Source organism: Chelonoidis abingdonii, chromosome 9 (genome assembly GCF_003597395.2).
Source record: "Chelonoidis abingdonii isolate Lonesome George chromosome 9, CheloAbing_2.0, whole genome shotgun sequence".
In the NCBI taxonomy this organism is placed as follows: domain Eukaryota; kingdom Metazoa; phylum Chordata; order Testudines; family Testudinidae; genus Chelonoidis; species Chelonoidis abingdonii.
The window spans coordinates 56,584,852-56,606,667 of NC_133777.1; the positions used below are offsets into that span (position 1 = coordinate 56,584,852).

Genomic DNA, 21,816 nt, shown 5'->3' on the forward strand with positions numbered 1-21,816 from the left:
CTCTTCCCTTTGGGAGTAGAGTACAAGGATCGACTGGAGAGTGATCTGCAGTCGATCTGGCGGGTCTTCACAGGTGGATTAATCTCAGAACATCAATCCCTGCCATAGTGTAGACCAGCCCTAAGTTTTAAATATTGATATGCTAGTCTATCACACTATGTCCCTGAAGCTATTGGGCAGGACTGGCTCCTTCCAGTCAGGTGAAATGAGCCAAAAATTAAATGCTCGTTTGTTTAGTGACAGGAAAACCACCACACTAAACTGCATGCAAACCCGGTCAATGAATGTGTCATGAAGTCTGAGGACTATGTACACACTATATCTTAAATCGGTATAAATTATATCGTTCGAAGATGTGACCAAGCCACCCCCTGAGCAACATAAGTTACACCAACCTAAGTGCCAATGTGGATAGCGCTATGTCAGCAAGAGAGTTTCTCGAGCTGACAACTACTGCCACTTACAGGGGCTGGAGTAATAAAGTCAAGCTCTCTCCTGTAAATCCATCTTGCACTAGCTGCGCTACAGTGGCACAGCTGGATTGGTGCAGAGTGTAATATAGCCATAGACTAAGGGGAACAAGCTCAAAAAGCACCAAACACACTACAGAAGCACAAAGTTGTATGTCTACACAGCAACTAGATAGTTATCTGGCACAGGCCAGCCGCGGGTCAGGTTTGCACTGTTTCATTGCTGTGTAGACTTCCAGGCTCAGGCTGGAGCCTGAGCTCTGGAATCCTCCCACCTCATAGGGTCTGGAGCCCATGCCTGGAAGTCTAGACAGCAATGAAACAGCCCTGCAGCCCAAGCCCCACAAAAAAAACAAGTGAGCTTTCACAGGCCAGCCCTGGGTGTCTAGCTTTTGCGTAGACATACCTTTAGAGACTGCCAGAGAAATACTTATAGCATGACACTTAGGGGGAAAAAAAGCTAGAATGCTGGCTTTAAAGAGGTTTGAGACAGTAACAAAGAAACTGTCTCCAGCTGTTTGATGCCTACTGTGTTCAGGGAAACAGAACTTTATGTACAAAAGAAAGGATATACATAAACAGGACTGCATAAAAGAAATACCTGACTCCATCATTAATTTTTCCTAACAGAACTAACTGTGAATTCTGGCTAACCATTTAGGCCAAAAAGGGATAACAGTATAACTGAACATTTCTCAGAAGAATATTGAAGTCTCCAATGCAATGCTCCCTACTGCTGTTTTGTTGGAGTTGATACAATCCCACTCAGGACAATACATCTATTTATAATGGATTAGTTAGTAATCAGAGAATTCTGTTAAAGATTATCAAATAGATTTGGAAAAAATAAATACTTTTATAACATTAAAAATTAATATTTACATTTCTAATACCTATGATTTGTTCAAGGCTTTGAAGGATTAAACAGACCATAATGCATGGAATCTGAAAAGCACTCATTACTGAATACTCCATTGACTTACGAATTTGCTGACTGTGTTCCCAGTCCCACAGACCCTGGGCCAATTCCTCAGCCCAAGTATATAAAGGGGCTAGAGCAAAAGTAGAATAGACAGTTCACCATAATGCTGGCTTAAGCAGTTAGCAGAGAATTCCCCTGGCATGAAACGATACTGCTGACCCTATGTAACCCCCTAAACTATAGTTGTGATGAGGGCATGGTGGGGAGTGTGGCCATGACACTGTTGTTCTCCAAGGGTCACCAGCGTTCGTAACAGACCCTCAGGGAAGAACAACTTACAGTACGTAAAGGCACCATTTCCCTCATCTTTGCAGAACCTGTGCCAAGCTGGACCTAAGAATCCTATGTACAATAGGTATATTTACGCTACCAAATGCTATGGGCAATAGCGTTTGTAGAATCTGCCCCTAAAATAGCATTGCAGTGTAAGCTATTATAGAAAAAAAAAAAATGGCTGAACTTAAAAATTTCTCTTTTAGACATGAAGTTCAAATATGCTCTATGGCAGGGATTGGCAACCTTAGGCACGCGGCCTGTCAGGGAAAGCCCCTGGGAGGCTGGGCTGGCTGGTTTACCTGACGCGCCTGCAGCTTTGGCCGATCGTGGCTCTCACTGGCCGCGGTTCACCGTTCCAGGCCAATGGGGACTGCAGGAAGGGCTGCTAGCACATCCCTTGGCCCATGCCACTTCCTGCAGCCCCCATTGGCCCAAAACAGCAAACCGCAGCCAGTGGGAGCCGTGATTGGCCAAACCTGCAGACGCGTCAGGTACACCAACTGGTCCGGCCCGCCAAGGGCTTTCCCTGTTGGGCCATGTGACAAAGGTTGCCAGTCCCTGTTCTGCAATCCTGAAATTTATAAAAAACAGCCTCATGACTTCTTCTTTATCAAAATTGACATATTGTGTAACCAATGGAGAGCATATCCGCTGAAGAGGTCATTACTAATGTTACTATCCCTGAAAAAAAACCATGATTAGAGAGGGTGTAGTACAGATGGCAACAAAAATGAATTTATAATTATCACGACTGAAGGAAAAACCTGAAAGGGACACAAACAGGTAACACCTTAATTAATCTTGGGACAGTTGGCTGTGTAAATTACACAGTATCAAATATTTTCTAAAAACTTATAAGGAAGCATGATAGCCCATAAATAGCCCTAGATGGACACTTAAAACCTAACACTGTGCCAGTAAAACCAAGGTAGGACACCTATATAGAGCAGTTTGTAACGGTGCTTATGGTTTTACTGTCCTCCATATTATGTTGGCAACCCACTAGATCCCAGGTTTGTTACCATTCTGGATACACTACCGAGCTTATCTTTTTTTCTTGGGCTCTTGAGAAGATGATGAGGTGTGGAAGGAATTAATGTATTTATACGTTTGTTCCCAGAACTGTGATTATAAGAACCACAAGAGGTTGACATAAGCAGCTGCATCTGTGTCCTTGGTTATTTTGATGAATTGAACTTTGGAAGGAGTGCCCTGAAATTGGGATAGGTATTTGTTATCTTCATTTTATAATTCTAAATAAATAAAACCACAATGTATGCCATACACGTCACAGTATAAAAAGTGTTTTACCAGTACAGCTTGTTTGCTCTCTTTTTTTTTTGGTCACAGCCACATACCGTAACATTTTGGGTACAATAATACATTTTCAGTATTAAAATGGACATATGTTCAACCTTACAAGAACTTGGTATTTCATCTGTCTGATCCGATAAGATTTCAAGATATCACTTTTAAGATTTGTACAGGCAACATTTGATGTTCAGCATCATAATATACAAATATAGCTAACAGAATTGACACGCTCTCACACTTCCAGTACAATATTTGTCTGAAGAACATTTTTCCAAGTGAGATTACTTGTATTTTTATGCAGGAGCTTTCCTGACACAAAGATGTTCAAATCAGCAATTAGAACAAATACCTTAGTGAGTTTATTTTCCTTCTATAAAAGTAAATCCAACTTAGTCACAGCCATAGTTTTCAGACTTTGTTAGTACTACCATAATCTTTTTCCTGCATATTGAACAGGAAACACACTGCAGTGTACACTCTCTGACAACAATGTACAGATGTGGATCACTTCCAAACACATGACTTATGGCTCTTTGTTGTGCCTTTGAATAATTTTGCCTCACAGCACAACTGTTACTGACAATGCAGCTGAACTTTTATCAGAACATTACAGTTGCCAAAAGTATTACTAGATAGATAAACAGTTGGAGATTTGAGGTTTTTATAGAGAACTTTAAAGGTAACTTATCCAATGGTTTGTTACTTCAACTTAAAAGGTTGAAAACTTTTTTGTTACTTTTTCAACACAAGTTAAAAGGACATCATCATATGTGAAATCTGTTTTTCTTTATAGTCAAAAGGAGTTTAAAATAAGATTGGGTACTACAGATATTCCCAAGTCCCTGACAGTTTTTGTGATTTTACAAACCTATTTTCTACTCATCTCTCTCCTTTGTTGCAATATGTAAAGAACCTTACAGACAAACAACAGAAGATTGTTCTGACATTACAGGAAGTGCTCTCTCAAATAGACAAGTAAAATGGAGAAAGCCTACAGAAATTCCTGCTCCCCATCTCGTCTTTCAATTTCATTTATTAATATTTGGTGCTATTTGTAACAATATTAAGTAAAAAAATTCATACAAGCATCTATTTTAAGTTGATAGTACCCTTTAAAGGCTTGCATGCAAGTTTCCAAGAGGAAACAAATATATGGGTGTTTGAAAGGTTCAGGTTTTGGAATGAAATGGTGACTTATATTTACAGTGAGTGCAATGTCATCCCCTCAGGCAGAGAAACCGGAAAGTGTGCAGCTCAGATTCCTCAGGATCATCTGAAAAGGGTAATGATTATTGCAAGTTTTGTTAAACACAGCACTAATTCTATTTTAAGCAGCTTTTTTTTTTGTGGCTGGAGAGGGAAGGATATTAAATATAGGCTTAAAGGGGAGAAAGTAAAAGACTGAAAACCAAATTATTACAGTAGACTCAGTTAACGCCCTGTGTTTTTACACACAGGGGCTTGTTCTCCTCAATTTGTTCTTGGAAAATACTCTTTTTTGTGAAGCTTGGGAGCAGGGGGAAGGAAGAGATGCATCACATATGAAGTTAGCAGTGATGAAAGATATCAGCTTGAAAGTCCTCTATTTAAAACTACCACAAAGGTATATCAAAGGCAACAGCATCATAACTTTAGTGGCAGCCACAGAAGAGACTATTTAATGCCAGTAGTGTTGGTTGTTTTCATAATGAGTACACTCACTCAATAAGCACTGAATGGATATCAAAAGTATTTCTCATAAGCCAAACAACAGCTATCAGAATTTTTGTTCACTACCAGCTTGGCCTGGATTTGAACTTGCAACCTAAAGATAAAAAGCTCAACATCTCATCACCATTACCTGAGCTCCTATTAGTATTAAGTGACAAAATCATATCAGGAGAAATTAGGCTACCTACATTTTGCTATCAAATTCACCATAAGATTAGACTGTAATGGAGAAAATGGCAAGGAAAATTAGAGAGAATCTACAGTATACTAATACGCTGAGCACGTATTTCAACTCTTAAACAGTGAAATTATCAGAATGTATGTTCTTAACTTAATGCAAAAAAAGAAGAATTAGAAAACCAAATCTGAGCAATTTAACAAAGGACCAGCCAACACAGGGCAAACTAACATAAAATGAACAATAATTTAAACTCCTAGAAGTACGCTACATAAGGTGTTATATACGTAGTCAAAACTTTTAATTTTTTTTAAAGGAAATATTAGTCAGTACACCAAATATTGAGATACGCAGAAAAAAATTCAACAGGTTAGATAGAATGTGCTAAACAAAGCTTTTCTAACTGCTTACAAAAACTTGGAAAAAATTACAGCTGTTATTCTTACTACACTCTGGTCCAAATGTGAGAAATTAAGTATCCCTTCTTTACGGCTGATAAAAGACTAAATTTGAAACTGGAATATGAAAGGCATTAGTCCTCCAGAAATTTAACATTTCTGAAATACTTAAAGCTAAATTTGTCTTCCTTATGTCTCCAACTACGGATTAGAGAAGTGGCATGGGGCATAGGTCACTACAGAAAGATCAGTCTGGGGGCTAATCACTTAAGCAGAAATACCAGCATGCTATGAGTTTTAATAGTTTTATACAGAAATTCAAGTGAGTTGTCAAATATTCATTCTCACACCCACATTAGAAAGCCACAACTTATGTGATAAAGAAGAAAATAAAGGTAAAGTTAAAATTATACAAGATTTCTTGAATGTGTCCTTTTGAGAGAGCTATTTTTTATGGCTTACCCTTAACAAATTTGAAAATAAAAGTTCTTGAATCGTTGACCCAGAGGAAAAACAATCAATATATCTTTTTTGTTTAAATCCATTTGTGCATGCCATTCATACACATACGCACATGTGCCCATCATCAATTTGGTACAGAACCAAGGCCTGGAAGTTGTTTCAGTTAACTGCTGCTACAGTATGCAGAGAGAATCTATAGTATAGGTCCACACACAAACTTGTACCAAAATTACTAAATGTTTCAACCAGTTTGGCTTAGCAAAATACTAATTGTCTAGCACACTTGCAAAGCAGCAACTGTTCTATTAACTTTCACTGGATATGTTTGTTATCCAGTACATAAAATGGATCTGATACAGAAATCTAAGGTGCACTATAATTTTGTTCTTACTCAAGAATTAATTATGTCTCAATTAATTTGGAAGTTTTAACAAAACATTTTTAAAAAAGATTACTAAAACCCAAACACATATGAAGCACTTACAGTGAAGAGCTACATTAGTGTACATTATTTTTTTTAAATCTCTTTAAATGCATTTTGAATTACTGCACTTAAGTCTGAAGTATAATTTTAAAATAAAAATGTTGATATAAACTTGTATATGAACAATAATCACATTTGGGCATTTTGAATAAAACTTAACTGGTCAATAAAATTAAGAAATCCTAATGTATGCAAATTAGTCTGGTTAACTATGGTTTACAATTAATTTGTATCATATTATCACCTTCCAATAATAGGAACTTCTAATGCTCAGATCTTACATAGCAAAGGGCAAATCTTACCACATTAGTAGCTCATCCTGAAGAGGAGCACTATTAGGTGTATGTGTACACAACAAATGACATCAGACCGAAACTGCATAGTTTCATTTGAGAGCAAACATTTCAAACCGAACAATATTCGCCAACACATCAGGGAACTTGTTCTAATGAGTCTATGGCCCCAGCCTCGGATCATTTATAGCTAAGATTAGTTTGCTTTTAGACACTGAAGCACTTTCAAATCAAACCTTTCATTTCACACGTAGGAAGAAATAACCTGTTGAATGTTCGTAACTCCACCTTTCCCCCGGGGAAGTGAAGCGATTACACATAGCAGCGGCATTGCTGAGAGAGGTCAGAGTACACACCCCGTAACATGCACCTGCACCTTAAACACCTACAGATCACGCGGAGAAGTTTCTCAAGGGTTAGCACCACCCAAAGTCAGCAGCAACTTCTCCAGCTGATTCAGAGGCGGCGCCCGAAACATCCAGTATTATGGGGCTTTAAATCTAGCTACATCTTTTTTTCCTTCACGTCTCGTGTCCCTTCCACAAGGACATCTCCTTTCTAAGCACAAAGACGGCCCAAACACAGAACAAACACCCCACGCCTCGGACACATTTCCACTCCCCACCCTGCTCAAAGCACATCTGCCCGGCCTCCCCAGGGGCTTCGGACCCCGCTTTCCCCTACGCCCAAACATTTGCTTCAACTTTTTTCCTTTTTAAACCAACCACAAGCGTAGCATCTAAAACGAAAACTCGGCAAAGGGCCCGGGCAATAAAACAACAGGAGGGAGCTGGGCGGACCCTCACCTGAGTTAACGATCCCACCGAGCCGTTTGCAAAGGCAGCTTCGGTTGCCCTCCCGGCTCTGAAGGGCTCAAACCGGCACCATCACAAAGCAAGCGGGACCCTCCACCTCCTCCTCTGCGCTCTCTCTCAACGCCAGCCACGCACCCAACAGGTGGGGGCCCGTGGGAGAACCCGCGAGAGACCAGCGCCAATCCTCCCAGTCAGCAGCGCCGAACAGGGGCGAGGGGCCCCGTGCTACCTGCGGCTCTCCCGTGGGAGGGGGGCACAAACTGCCAGGAGCAAACAGCTCAACCCCCCCTTCCCAGGATGCAACGGGCTGAACGCCGGACATCCCCGCCCCAGAGAGGACACCAGCCCCCCACGAGAGGCTGGGGGAGCGTGACACACACAGGCAGGCAGCGGCCAACGGACAGCAACCGACCCGGGGGGCTCCTCACGCCCCGAGAAGCAGAGCTGGCTTTGGAGCCCATGCACCGCCAAACCAAGGGGGGGGCGGAGGGGGTGCTGCTCCCCTGGCCTGCGGGAGCTGGGACGAGTCTCTTACCTTGGGGGAAGCAGCCGCAGCTCTGGCAGACATTTTGTTTCCTTCTTTCCCCAGAGTAGTGTGTGTCTCTCGCTAACCGCTCCAGCCAGGGAGAGAGAAATTCCCCACCTCCTCCTGCGTCTCACACAGCTGCCCAAATAAACATCGCCCAGAGAGAGGGGGGAGGAGAGGAGGAGGAGGAGGCAGGGAAAGAGAGAGGAGGGGGAGGGAGGGGAGAGCGGATACAAGTTTGATAAAAGTCCAGCTCCTCAATATTCCTCCTCCGGGGGGGAAGCTGGCGCTGCACTGGCCGGGAGCGCGGCTGTGCGCCGGGCCGCCGGCTCTGTGGTGGGGGGTGGGGCAGCTAATGCCGTTCCCCAGTGTTTGCCCCTACAATGGCAGGTCCGCTCCCTTTCCCCTTCTTCCAGCAACAGCTACATGCCTTTCTCTCCAAGCAACCACTGACATGTCTGACTGCTGGGACTGTCCATTCTCTGGCCTGCCTGGAGGGGGGAGCTTGCTTCTCAGTCACTCTCCCCCAGCTCTCCCTCCCCCCAGGCCACATGGCACCGCACAGAAGTGAAAAACCCAAAGCCCTGACAATGAGCACCCCCTTCTCCTGCTTATTTCTGGGCCGGAGTCTCGCTGACAGCAGCTCGCAGTCCTCCTCCACTCCCCATTCTTTCCACGCTTTGGTTTGGACTGCAGACACTGGTGACTGGGGCAAAGAGTTCCCTAGTTAGACCACACAAGCCTATCAGGGGCTAGAGGGATGGTTTGAAATGCATGGAACAGAGCAGGCCTGGGATGGAGTTCATTACAGAGAGAATAAAACAGGGCCAACGTAGCACAAAGGAAAAGGATCACCCCCTGCCCTTAGGGGTGGAGTCAGCTGCACAGGAGTTATGGAAACATTCTGGGGAGTTCAAAACAGACCAGGTTAATAGGTCTGTTATTCGGCATCCCACCCCACTAAACTTGCTGTAAGAGCTGGGAAGGAAAAAATATTTATCCAGGCTTAGTTCAAAAACAATCACTGTTGCTTTGTATTATTTCCATTTTCTGTAATTTGTGGTCTGATCTGATTTTCACTATGGTGTTAATTTTACTTTTCAAAGACTAGAGAGATCCAAAGATATTACACAGAGCCTTGTCTAGCAATGTAATTTCCCTGGGGAAAATGAGTGCAAAATGGTTTTAAAGCACTTCCAAATCAGAATGGCAGCATTGAACCCATTTGGCTAGGTATAGATGACTACAGAGGTTCAAGAGAGTAGAGAATCTGTTCACAATATTTTTTTCTATTGTACTTTCTCATGGACAGCTTCAAATGGAATCTGAAACTCCTGACCACTTAAACAATCTCTCCAACCTTAAATAATGTCCCAGAAAGCTTAAATAAGGCAAAATATTTAATAATTCTTTTAATCTCTCTTTTACATTTACCAAACTTTATGGGCACTGCACTGAAATGTATTTTCTTTTGAAAAAAAATTCCAATAAATAATTTATACAAATTTAGGAGTCAACAGTCAGAATTCAACATGGAGAGGCAGATTCTCAGCTATGCTCAAGTAGCCCTGGGCATAGTTCTGCTGAGGGAGACCATTGTAGACTTCCCTGATCCTGGGGCAAACTCTGTGCCAGCCCACTTTCTAGCATAGATTAGGGTAGCTACAAGGATGTTCTACACTATAGTGGCTGCTAGTCATCCTCTGGGGGTCTTCTGGCAGTTGGAGATTACTGGGGTGTACAGATGCTCTTTTTTACTCAAACTTCCCCTGTGTTGGAGAGGAGGAATGATTCACTGGCCAGATCTGCTGATTTTAGAACAGCACTGCACAAGGACGGAAGTACAAACCTACACATACGGTTTTATTAATTACTTGAAATAACTTTGAGCTTTGCTTTATATTTCTTTTGATACATTTACACTCCGGTTAAGAAGAAAGGTCATGTTTTATAACCACATATTCAATTTAAATTGTCTACAAGTACACACAGAGAGGGGCAGGAAGGAAAGGGTGTAATCACAACAGGAAAGAACCGGAAAACTCCAAAGTGCGGAAGAGCAGGGGAAGAAACTTAGTAAGGGGAGAGTGACCCCAAAGAATGGAAGACAGCCCCTGAGATTCAGGGAGATGAAAAGAATCAGCTGGAAACAAAGAGTGAAAAAGGGGAATAGGGTGGGAGAAAGGGACCCATGGAGTTAGAGTGAGCAGAGGGCAAGAAGAGAGTTCTGGGAGGGACAGAGAGAGATAGATGAGGTGGATAGCTAAGATAAAGGAAGAGAACGGAATGGGAAAGAAAAAGAAAAAATACTGTCATGAATTCAGATGCTGAAAAACACTGGGGGGAAAGAGAGGCAGGTAAACAAAAGAAACTATCAAGCAAAGAGAAACAGAACAAATAGGAAGATGTAGTCAGTCCATTACTTTTTATTGTTTTACAGAAAACTGGATGCCAAAATATTACAAATGCATACAGCATATTTGATTGTATTCATCAAGAGATCTAGGAAGCGTGATTCTCTAGGACATGGAGGAGTTTGAGAGATTGGGTATGGATAAGAGTTGATTTGTGTATTCCTGCCATTCTGGGGTGGAGATAACCTGTTTTGTCCTGATTGCTCATGGGACTGGGATTTTTTTTTAACAAGACTGGTGCTAGCTATCTAAATATTTCTTTATACAGTGTCTGCTTCTGTCAGTATCTGTTGGGACTAGGGTGCACTTAGTGGTGTTTTAATAGAACATAATCTGCCCCAATGCTAAGTCATGCTAGCACAGGATTCCCTATAAGCACCAGTGATGCAGAATTTTTACATAAGCTTTTTTATTTTAAATGTTATTACATTTTCCAGAGTGAAGAGAAACTGATCCTGCCATTTCAAAATATTATTTCCTTGAGAAGAACCTTTGCATTTTCTCACTGCCTTTGGCTTCCTACAGCCTCTCCCTCTTCCAGCTGGCTAGATGTGGGGCAAAGGATTTATATCTAAATTTGTGGCTTAGCTCCTCTTTAAGTAAAATGTCAAAGAGAATTTTAATTGTTACTTTTAAATCAGCTAGACTGCTTTTTAACTTTCCATTACCAAACACTGTGAGAACATTATGCTTTAAAAAGCTGTAACAATAAAAACATTTCCTGAGGAATGTCCTTTCTTTTCCAAAGAGTTTGAAAACTCTTTGGTCAAATAACTATGGCCCCAACCCTCCAACTGCTTCAGCATAGGCAAAGCCTTGCACCCAGAATATTACCAACCTCAAGTGTTCAAAAATCAAGAGTTGGGGATTCCAAAAATTGAGATTTACTTAAAATCATGAGATTTTTTAAAACAATATAGTTGGAGTTCTTTTTATTTGCCTTTTGAACCTTTATAGGTCATGTTTTCAAGCTCATCTCTGCAGCCATGAGGGCCAGAGATTTACTTTATACTTTAAATAAAAGCTGAGATTCTGGTACATTAACATGATTCCTGAGTTAAAAAATACTAAATAAATGGGAATACACAACTGGGGGATTTAGCCTCTCCCACAAAATTAGTAACTGCATTAATCAATAAATAAAGGAAATATTGAGGTTATTTAGCCCTATCTCCCACACACACATTAAAAAACCATTGCTTACACCCCTGAAATGTCATGAGAGTTGGCAATACTGCATGCATGCAGAGCCTTGTTGACTTTAGTAGGAATCCGGGTGCACATAAGAGTTCACCTGAGAGATCTAATTGCAGGATCAGTGTCTTTACTCATGTTCCAGTTCCCTTCAGCTAGTAATAATGGGACCTGATCTCACAATCTTTTCAGAGGTTAAAATCCTGTTGAAGTCAATGATCTCCTTACTTTGGCTTATTAAGGATTGTAGGACTAGGTTCCATCTTCTTCTTCTTAAAGAAATAAAAAGTATGTAACTATTCTTTTCATAAGTATCTGTTGGCAGATATCTAAAAGTATTTAATTATGTTTTTTATCTTGGGCAAGAGAGTTCAAAAAAACACCTTTTATGATTCAACCAGTAACAATTCCTAAGAAGTTCATGCCGAGATGAATAACATTTTTATTCATTTAAAGAACACAGACAAACGATCACATGTGTGGAATCTTAACTCTAATTTGTGGTATATGCACAGCGTACACTAAGATGACAGGAAGTCTGTTCTGTAATTTCTCATGATTTAACTTTTCTGATTGCTCAGTGTCAAGAAAGAAAGGAAACTGAAAAACCGCAGCAGCTGTACAGATAATTTCCTCTGTGGTTTTTTGGTGTCTGTGGCCCAAAAAGAGAACAATTTTACAAAGGTTTTACTCCTTTGTGTTTGCTGCTGTAACCAATTCGTCTTGCAAAAAGTGAAATAAAAGATTGTGTTTTTTATATTTTAATATATATATAATTGTACATTACATTTTTGGGAAAATTGCCCAGATTCAGGATTTCAATAATGAAGGAGCAAGGGACAGAGTGGAATACACACTTCAACCACAGGAGAAAGAAGAAAAATTAACAGGCTTCCTCATCAAGAAATTATAAGGTGGTTAGAGAAATCAATGGGACCATCCATGTGCATAAAGATAGGCATATACTTAAGAACCTTGCTGAACTGAGTCCTTAGGGAATAAAGTTCATGTGTTATTGATGTCTAGTGAGTACTGATTTTTTTTAATTTTCTTGAGATCAAAGAACTATACTCATGCCCTATAAACTATACTTTATGCCCTCTAAAAAAAACAATCCTATATGCAGCTTCAATCTCCACCCCATATGCACTGCAGAGGACTTGCAAAATGTTATGTGTGTGTAGATGTCACAAAGTCTTCCAAGAACCCTCTCTCTCTCATTGAAGACTGGGCCAGGGCAATACTGCAAATACACAGTGACTAATCTATGCTGTTTTTATATACTGATCCAGCATGTAGAGTCTATGTTTCTCTCAGTGAATGCCAAAATGCCAGATCTGCTTACCTTCTCTTGCTCCATTTGTTTTTTCTGACGTATTAGGTGGAAGAGGGAAGGTAGAAGTAATAAAAGACAGCTTTGAAACTTAACAGGGCCTATGTTTACTCCATGTGTCGCTACATACACATCAGTGGTGTTAAACTAAAGATGAATCTGGTCCAAAGGAATGAAAATATGTTCCAAGGATCAAACATTGTTACAAGTCAAGTTTTGTTTTAAAGCACTCTCACAGCACCATGTACATGGTATGTGGGTAGCATTTAATTCCTACGTATTCTTGTCCTGACAAAAGATACCTTCTACATAAGAACAACAGTCCGTCTTCACATAAAGCTCATTATTACCAGAATTTAGTATGAACATCAGTCTAAAGATCTTTTTCTCTTTCAGGCTACAAACTTTTTGGAAAGGCAGCCCGAAAGTGGCCCTTCTTTTATGTTAGCAAAAGCATTTAATGTATTTCACTTTTTGATAAGCAATAATGTATTCACAATCAATATTTTTCAGAAATGATTGCACACTATAAAATGGCAAAACTGTGTTCTGAAAGGCAAGCAAACCCCCACAAAGATAAAGCTGTGAATGTCTGCCCTGTAAGGGTGTGGTTTTCCTGTTCCTGAATTGTTTTAGAACTTGAATTTGTGTCTCTGTTCTCTAAAATACAGCACACAAATGTCCCTGTTACGATGAGTGCTACTTTAATCTAAAATAAAGTGTTATGACAGATATTGTTGATGAGAAGGATATATATCTTGAACAGGAAAACATACATTCAAATTGTTAAATTGGTAATGAAGATGACCAGAAAATACCCTAAAGACCTGAGATCTTGTTTTCTAATTATGTTTACTGTAAAGGTTTAATTGCCTAATTATGAGAGTTTAGAAAACTAGATGTGCAACTCTCTATTGTTTATTCTCTACAGATTTTTCCCTTTTTTAATTATTTCCTCTTTCTTCTCACAATTTTTTGGACTCAGTTTTATCCCCAGGAATGCACATCCATTCCTCCATAAAGTAGAGGGGCTATCAGCAACCCTTAATGGTGAGAGACCTGGCTATATATACTACCTCCACTGTGAGCCCTGCCGTCAGTTGGTATCTTAAGTTCTGACACCACTTCTTGTTCCATCAGTGAGAAAGTTTCCCATTGACTTCAACATGATTGGATGAGGCACAAAGGGTGATAAAGATTTTGATGATGTGGCCCTTAGGATGTTGAACTCTGTCCACCTGGATACCTGCCTTTGCTTATTCTAATTCTTAGCTTATTCTTAAACCAGCTAAAAGAACATTTTCATACCTGTGTTTCATCTTAATCACTATTTGCTCCAGTGCATAAAACAACTCCTTTTAATGATGCCACTTTGGCTTATTAATATTGTATTCTTCTATTTTATGATGGATTAATTTTATACAGTACTGTACACATTTGCATAGTAAAGTCAAAAGCTTTCTAGGGAGTGCTTTATAAGTAAATAAACCATTGTTATTTTGCATTATTCTGCAAAAAGGATATTAAGCCAGATACATGAGTGTCTCAGACATATATCTATGCTATAAAATTTTCAAATGGTTTATATTTTAACTAAAATATATATATATATCAGTTATTCATACTTTGGTTGGAAGAAGAACGAGAAGTACTTGTGGCACCTTAGAGACTAACAAATTTATTTGAGCATAAGCTTTGGTGGGCTAAAACCCACTTGGAGTAAGTAGTGCTTCTAAGCCACCTTCAATGCGCAGCCACTAGAGAGTTGTCTGGTTACTTATGATATTACATATGTTTATTCCGCTAAGTAAGTCAGAAATCCAACAGCAAAATATAGCTGTCAGGGAGAACATGTGGATTTTTTGATACTCTCTTGTGGAATATATTCTATCTATTTATCTTTCTGTGTGACTGGTATAGTGTGAAATGTTATGAATTAGAAGTTAAACATCCTTCATTTTATTTAACTGTTTCAGAATACAATGTGCAAGAAAGCTGGATGGAAATTTCTTATGTGGGAAGAGGCTGTGGTTTTCCCAGACAATAATTATCAGGGCAGGGAAAGGCATGTCACATGTTGGCTTTGGTATGCCATACAACTCGAGGTGGTCAACAAGTGACATGCTGTGAAATAATGAAACCCCTACTGCAATACCATACAGTATGTACTGGCCAAGTATATAGCACTGCTGGTCTAAAAGTATTTTTTGCTTATACAACAGAGGAATAGGATATGAAAAGTGTAGGGCCATCTTTCTGCGCTCCTTAGCAGACATGCAGTTACTAAGATTCCTGGCTAATCAGAGGAAAGAGGACCATGGAGCCAGGGTTGCTTAGGAAGAGGAGGGCTTTGAGGGACTGAAAACAGAGTGAGCCACTGGGGCCAGGCTCCTGGCAATTCACATTGAATCCTTATGCATCCAATAGAGAACATTTTAAATCTTGAACATTTTAGACTGGTCCAGTGCCCACTGAAGCCAATAGGAGTCTATCCATTGATTCATTTGGTGTTGGATATAGCCTTTTGTGCACTGCATGCACAGAGTTTCACATGTGTGGACTGCTGTAGTGCTTTGGTTCTTAAAAATTCTAAGAACTCCAGATCATGGAAGGCACTAACATTTTCCATGCACAACTATTTTCAATTTTGGTGGCTCCACTGGCTCTCAGAGGACCCACACCACTTCTCCAAACCTCCTGCTCTTAAAATGTGAAGTAGTGGGGGTCCTCTTCAGCAGATTTCCAAAGGTATGGGGAAGAGGAACTATGCATCATACAAAGACTACAGAAGACATCTGCACTAGGTAGTGCCCAGGTAAATTATACAACTATACATATGCCTCACAGACCTCCTTAACTGTGCATTTTATGAGCTTAAAAGTCCATAGAAAACTGACTGAATATAGGCTGCACAAAACCAGTTCTTATTAGCATATTTGACTTCAATGAGGGCTATTTCCATGGCAAATGTAAAGTTTTACCACAGCCATTTTGAAACCATAGCTGTTCAAAAAAAATTTAAACATTTTTTCATTGTAGGGAAAGTGGATATTTTTCATTCTTCTTCTGTTAAAAAACGGCTAATAAACAATTTTAGCTCAAGCTTTTTTTAAAGAAAACTTTTTCACAAAGAATAATCCTGAAAATTGTTTAGCCTAACAGCTGAGAGTTTCATAAAGTTAAGTGTGATTAAAGCACAAAATTAGAATGCAAATGGTTATGCAATCTTCTGTATAGTCATAATTACTGCTCCTGCTGATACTGAATACAATATTCACTTATTTATCTCAGTTGGAATTTTACCTAACCAAATCTATTTGATCTAATCCATCTATCTAGGCGGCATTTTATAGGAAACAGATTTGCAGATATATTCTGATTTACCAAATCTGAAAGTTTTTCAGAGAGACTAGCAGCTGGCATGTTTCACCAGCTGACTACCTTCTGATCTCCAATAAACAGGTACATAACTCCACATAGTTTGTAAAATTGGGTACTGTACTTGCATACTAAAACAAAGGGCATTATCTGTTTTAGATGACAGAGAGCTACAAAGAGCCATGTATCTTTAATGAGATTCCAGTTTTATTGATTTGAAAAACAATCAACCTACATTTTTCCCAATTTCAGTTACAATTCTGAAGAAAAATCTTCTTAGTGTAGTTCCCAAATATCATGATAATTTAATAATTATTTTAAAATAGTGCCCTGGAGCTGCAATCAGGATTGTACCATATGGTCTCCAAACATATACAAAAATACAGTCCCTCCCCTAAAAATAGTATAATTGAAGGCTGAGTGCCGCTGAACACTGCAGACTTTTATTATTGGATTAGATGGGAACAGACATTGTATTTACCACATCTGGATGATGCTGAATGTTTTTCATGTTTTGAATTCCTAACTGATTAGACAGCATAAACTTTACAAAAGAGTAAGAAAATTATGTACTACATGGATTTCACTAGATAAATTTTTTATTGACGTCTGCCATATTTTTTCTACATGTGTGAAATGTTAATGCTGGTGAAAGATGCTAGAGTGATAGGGAGAGCACTCAGTCTCTAGACTGCTTATGGAACAGGTAAAGCAAAGGCAATAAGCAAAACAAGCTTCCCCACAATATCCAGTCAGTGTGCCACAGCTCTAATTTGGCAGAACTGTTTCTAGGAGAGAAAAAGACAGTTCTGTCTAGTTGGCCCTTAGAGCCCTCTGCTGGGAGAACCAATGGTATTGGGTTTGGTACTTGTCCACTGGGAACTGAACTTATGAATCAAATTCACTTAACATACCCATCAGATACCTACATTTTTCAGTCACTACCAACCTGAATTAAATTTGAAACAGTGACACAGAGGTGAAAGTCTCTCTTATTCACTGCCAATCCACTAAGCTTTGCAGTCGCCAGTAGTCACCACATCTGCTCAGCATCCTTCTGCATAAACCTGATGCTGCCGCTGATGAATAAATCTTTCTAAAAGTATTTTCCAAGTTGAGAAGAGTTTACAGTGTTGCCAGGTGTCAGGATTTTCAGGAGTCAGATAACCTGTTACTTCTTGTGTGAATTCATTTAGGGTGAGCAAATGTTAAGAGAAACAATGAGATATGCTTGATATTGAAGCATTTTACATAGCTTCTTGAGATGATTGCGGAGGTGGAGAAACACTTCAAATGAGACTCTGTTTAAACTTATTCTGAGATAGCAGATTATGTTTCCATACCTCTAAAATGCTTCTCCTTAGAAGGGACAACCCTCGTTTATAGAGTGATATCTTTTTCCACCTCCCCAAAGTGTAAGAGTATGTCCTTTACTATTTTTTTAACAAGATGCATCAAGTCATCAAGACCATATTAAAAAAAGAAAACAAATTTTAAGAGAAGGAAGAAAAATCAGTTTTCACAATTTCCCCTTCCATTCTGATCTCATTTTTTTCTACCTCTATTTCTTCTTTGTTTTTCTTATTCTCTCCTTTCCCAAACCTGCGTTCTCTTTTTCCCATTCCATAAGTGGCTATCAATTACTTCTGTTTAAAAAAACACACCCTCTTTTCCAGTGGGCTGTGGCCATCATGGGTTAGCCTCCTCACCTTTTGTGAAGTGAGATGACTGTAAATTTAGATTGTATGTGAAAATGAGTTAGGTAATCTCAATCCGGTTTCAGTGAATGGATTTCAGCACTATGTCCTGTTGATTCATGAGAACTCTAGGAATAGTAGAATGGAGAATTCTGGAATTATGTATTTTCACAATCAATATTAGGGCTGTGTCAACTTAGGCTTTGTCAAAAATTCATTTTTTAACCTCAGGATAACTAATGCACATGAGCTACCCTGAGGTAAAAATGCAGTGAAGACAAGGCACTTTAGTTTTACCATAAGGTAAACTCACTGAAGTCAGTGAAACTCACTGTAGCCCTGCCTGGGGTTGACATCCCCTAGTTTATCTTGTGGTAAAACTAAAGTGCCTTCTCTCCACTGTGTTTTTACCTCAGGATAGCTCATGCAAGTTAATTATCCTGAGGTAAAAAACTCTCCTTGTTTATCAATAAAGGCCTCAAATACCTTTAGCCATAGAAGATGTTTCTCTTTATTTAAAAATAAACTCTATTCTTAAAAAGAGGTTATTTTAGCACAAGAAATACGGCTACTGCTATGGGCTATTGCATAAGCCAAATGGTGCTGTTAGCCAGAGTGGTCTCATCTAAATTGAGGATTTTTCCTAATTCTTCCACTATGGTTCTAGCACTAGTGTAGCTTCACTGGTGCAAGCAATAGTGGGAGCACCACTGTTAAACGGCTGCCAGCATTTCTGCCACTATGTTATACTGACCTGGCCTATGCCTATAGAAAGAGTGTAGAGAATAAGACAGTGCTTATGATACTGGACCTGGGGCTCAGGAGATCTGAGGGCTATTCCTGGCCCTGCCACAGACTTCCTGTGTGACCTTGGTCAAGTCACTTTATTTCTCTGTACCTCAGTTCCTCACTTGTAAAACTGGGATGATATTACTTCCTTTCTCCCATGCTTTGTCTATTTAAACTATAAATTGCTCAAGGCAGAGACTGCCTTTTACTATACATATGGACAGCACTTAGCAAAATGGGATCCTGATCTCAGTTGAGGCCTCCAGGAGCTACCATAATAGTACTATTAAAAATAAAAAGCATCTGTGCCCTATCCACACTAGCATTGGATTCTAAGGAAAATACATGCACGGGAGGGAGGCCATGCTGTGCACTGACAGTCTGCTAATTGAAAAAGCATAAGGCTTTCATGATGATCCTTAGACTGGGATTCCTAATATGTCGGTCTTATCCATTAAGTTAATACAACTTTGCCTGAAAGGGAGTGCCTAGTTATAGGCAACTGAACTAAGCACATTGCTGAGGATGAACTGGTTAGATCTCAGGACTGGGAATGAGGCAACCTAGGTCACATCGTAAATCTGTCACTGGTTCTCTGTGTGACCTTGGACAAATCACTTTACCTCTTTGTGCCTCCATTTCTCCAAATGGGGTGGTAATACGTAGTTATTTACAAAGTCATACTTAAGGTCTTCAGATAAAGATCTCTATACAAAAGCAAAGTATAATTACTATATTTGACACACAGGAATGTGGTTTCCTCTGTCTGTGAATCTGTAAATGTACCTCAGGATGGAAGGAACAATAAAGTAGTCTCCGGGGCTTGTTAAGTGTTGCAGATAAGTCTTGGGTGAAGAGGAAAGGCTTTATCTCACTTATGCTTTTGACAAAGTAAAAAAAGCAGTGAGAGGCAAAAAGGCATCCTTTAAAAAGTGGAAGATAAATCCTAATGAGGAAAATAGAAAAGAGCAGAAACTGGCAAATGGAGTATAAAAATATAATTAGAAAGACGAAAAAAGAATTTGAAGAACAGCTAGCCAAAGACTCCAAAAGTAATAGCAACATTTTTTTAAAATACATCAGAAGCAGAAAGCCTGCTAAACAACCAGTGGGACCACTGAACAATCAAGATGCTAAAGGAACACTCAAAGATGATAAGGCCTTTGCGGAGAAACTAAATAAATTCTTTGCATCGGTCTTCACTGTTGAGGATGTGAGGAAGATTCCCAAACCTGAGCCATTCTTTTTGGGTACAGATCTGAGAACTGTCCAAATTGCGGTGTCATTAGAGAGGTTTGAACAATTGATAACTAAACAGTAATAAATCTACAGGATCTGATGGTATTCACCCAACAGTTCTGAAGGAACTCAAATGTGAAATTGCAGGACTATTAACTGTCATCTGTAAACTATCATTTAAATCAGCTTCTGTACAAATGACTGGAGGATAGCTAATGTGACGCCAATTTTTAAAAGGGTTCCAGGGTGACCCTGGCAACTACAGGCCAGTAGCCTCACATCAGTACGGGCAAATTGGTTGAAACTATTGTAAGAACAAATTGTCAGGCACGTAGATGAACATAATTTGTTGGAAATAGTCACATGGTTTTTGTAAAGGAATCATGCCTCACCAAATCTACTACAATTCTTTGAGGTCAACAAGCATGTGGACAAAGGAGATCCGGTGGATATAGTGTATTTTGATTTTCAGAAGCCTTTGACAAGGCCACTCACCAAAGCTCTTGAGCGAAAAAAAGAGTCATGGGATAAAAGGGAAGGTTTCTTCTGGATTGTACTGTTAAAAGATAGGAACAAGGTAGGAAAAATGGTCGTTTTCCCAGAATGGAGAGAGGTAATAGTGCTGTCCCCAGGGATCTGTACTGGCCCAGTCTATTTAATATATTCACAACGATCTGGAAAAAGGAGTAAACAGTGAGGTGGCAAAATTTGCAGATGATACAAACTACTCAAGATAGTTTAGTTAAACAAAAGTTAAAAGGTACAGTGCTAAAGTGAAATCCCTGCAAGTTGCATGGCCCTTTTTAAAGACACCATAATAGAGGCCAACTTCAATGTATACCCCAAATTAAGAACACAGTAAAACAACTAAAAAAGAGCCACCGTGGCTTAACAACCATGTAAAGAAGCAGTGAGAGATAAAAAGACTTCCTTTAAAAAGCGGAAGTCAAATCCTAGTGAGGCAAATGGAAGGAGCACAACACTGCTAGCTTAAGTGCAAGAGTGTAATAAGAAAGCCAAAGAGGAGTTTGAAGAACGCTAGCCAAAAACTCCAAAGTAATACAAATGTTTTTAAGTACATCAGAGCAGGAAGCCTGCTAAACAACCAGTGGGCTCTTGCGATAGAAATACAAAAGGTGCGCTTAAGATGAAGTCATTTGGAGAAACCAAATGGATCTTGCTTCAGTTTCAGGCTGAGGATGTTAGGGAGATTCCAAACCTGAACTGGCTTTGTAGATGACAAATCTGAGGAACTGTCACAGATTGAAGTGTCACTAGGGAGGTTTTGAATTAATTGATAACTCAACATTAACAAGTCACCGGACAAATGGCATTCACTCAGAGTTCTGAAAGACTCAAATATAAGTTGCGCAACTATTAACTAAGGTTTTAACCTGTCCTTTAAATGGCTTCGGTACCCAATGACTGGAAGTTAGCTAACTGTAACGCCAATATTAAAAGGGCTCTAGAGGTGATCCGGCAATTACAGACTGGTAAGTCTAACATCGATACTGGGCAAATTAGTCGAAACAATAGTTAAGAATAAAATTGTCAGACACATAGAAAAACATAAACATGTGAGCAATAGTCAACATGTTTCTGTAAAGGGAAATCATCTCTTACTAATCTATTAGAGTTCTTTGAAGGGTCAACAAACATGTGGACAAGGGGATCCATGGGCATAGTGTACTTAGATTTCCAGAAAGCCTTTGACAAGTCCTCACGAAGCTCTTACGTAAATTAAGCTGTCATGATAAAGAGAAGGTCCTTCATGGATTGAGAACTGGCTAAAAGACAGGGAAAAGGGTAAAATTAATGGAAATTTCTCAGAATGGAGGGGTAACTAGTGTGTCCCAAGGGTCAG

The 21,816-nt window shown here is 39.6% G+C and overlaps 1 protein-coding gene across 8 annotated transcripts in view; it reads right to left on the reverse strand.

Moving 5' to 3' along the window:
• Nucleotides 1-21,816, reverse strand: part of TJP1 (tight junction protein 1) — a 308,887-nt gene that overhangs the window by 158,460 nt on the left and 128,611 nt on the right. Inside the window, exon 1 of one of the 8 annotated variants that reach the window (XM_075069579.1) lies at nt 7,918-8,381. The exons of 5 other annotated variants lie outside the window; for them this stretch is intronic. In XM_075069579.1, coding sequence (XP_074925680.1) covers nt 7,918-7,950 — 33 coding nt within the window. In that variant the 5' untranslated portion in view covers nt 7,951-8,381. Of the gene's footprint in view, nt 1-7,373; nt 7,448-7,917; nt 8,382-21,816 lie in introns of those variants that run through there. 2 more of the 8 variants (XM_032779736.2, XM_032779756.2) reach the window with 2 other exon arrangements.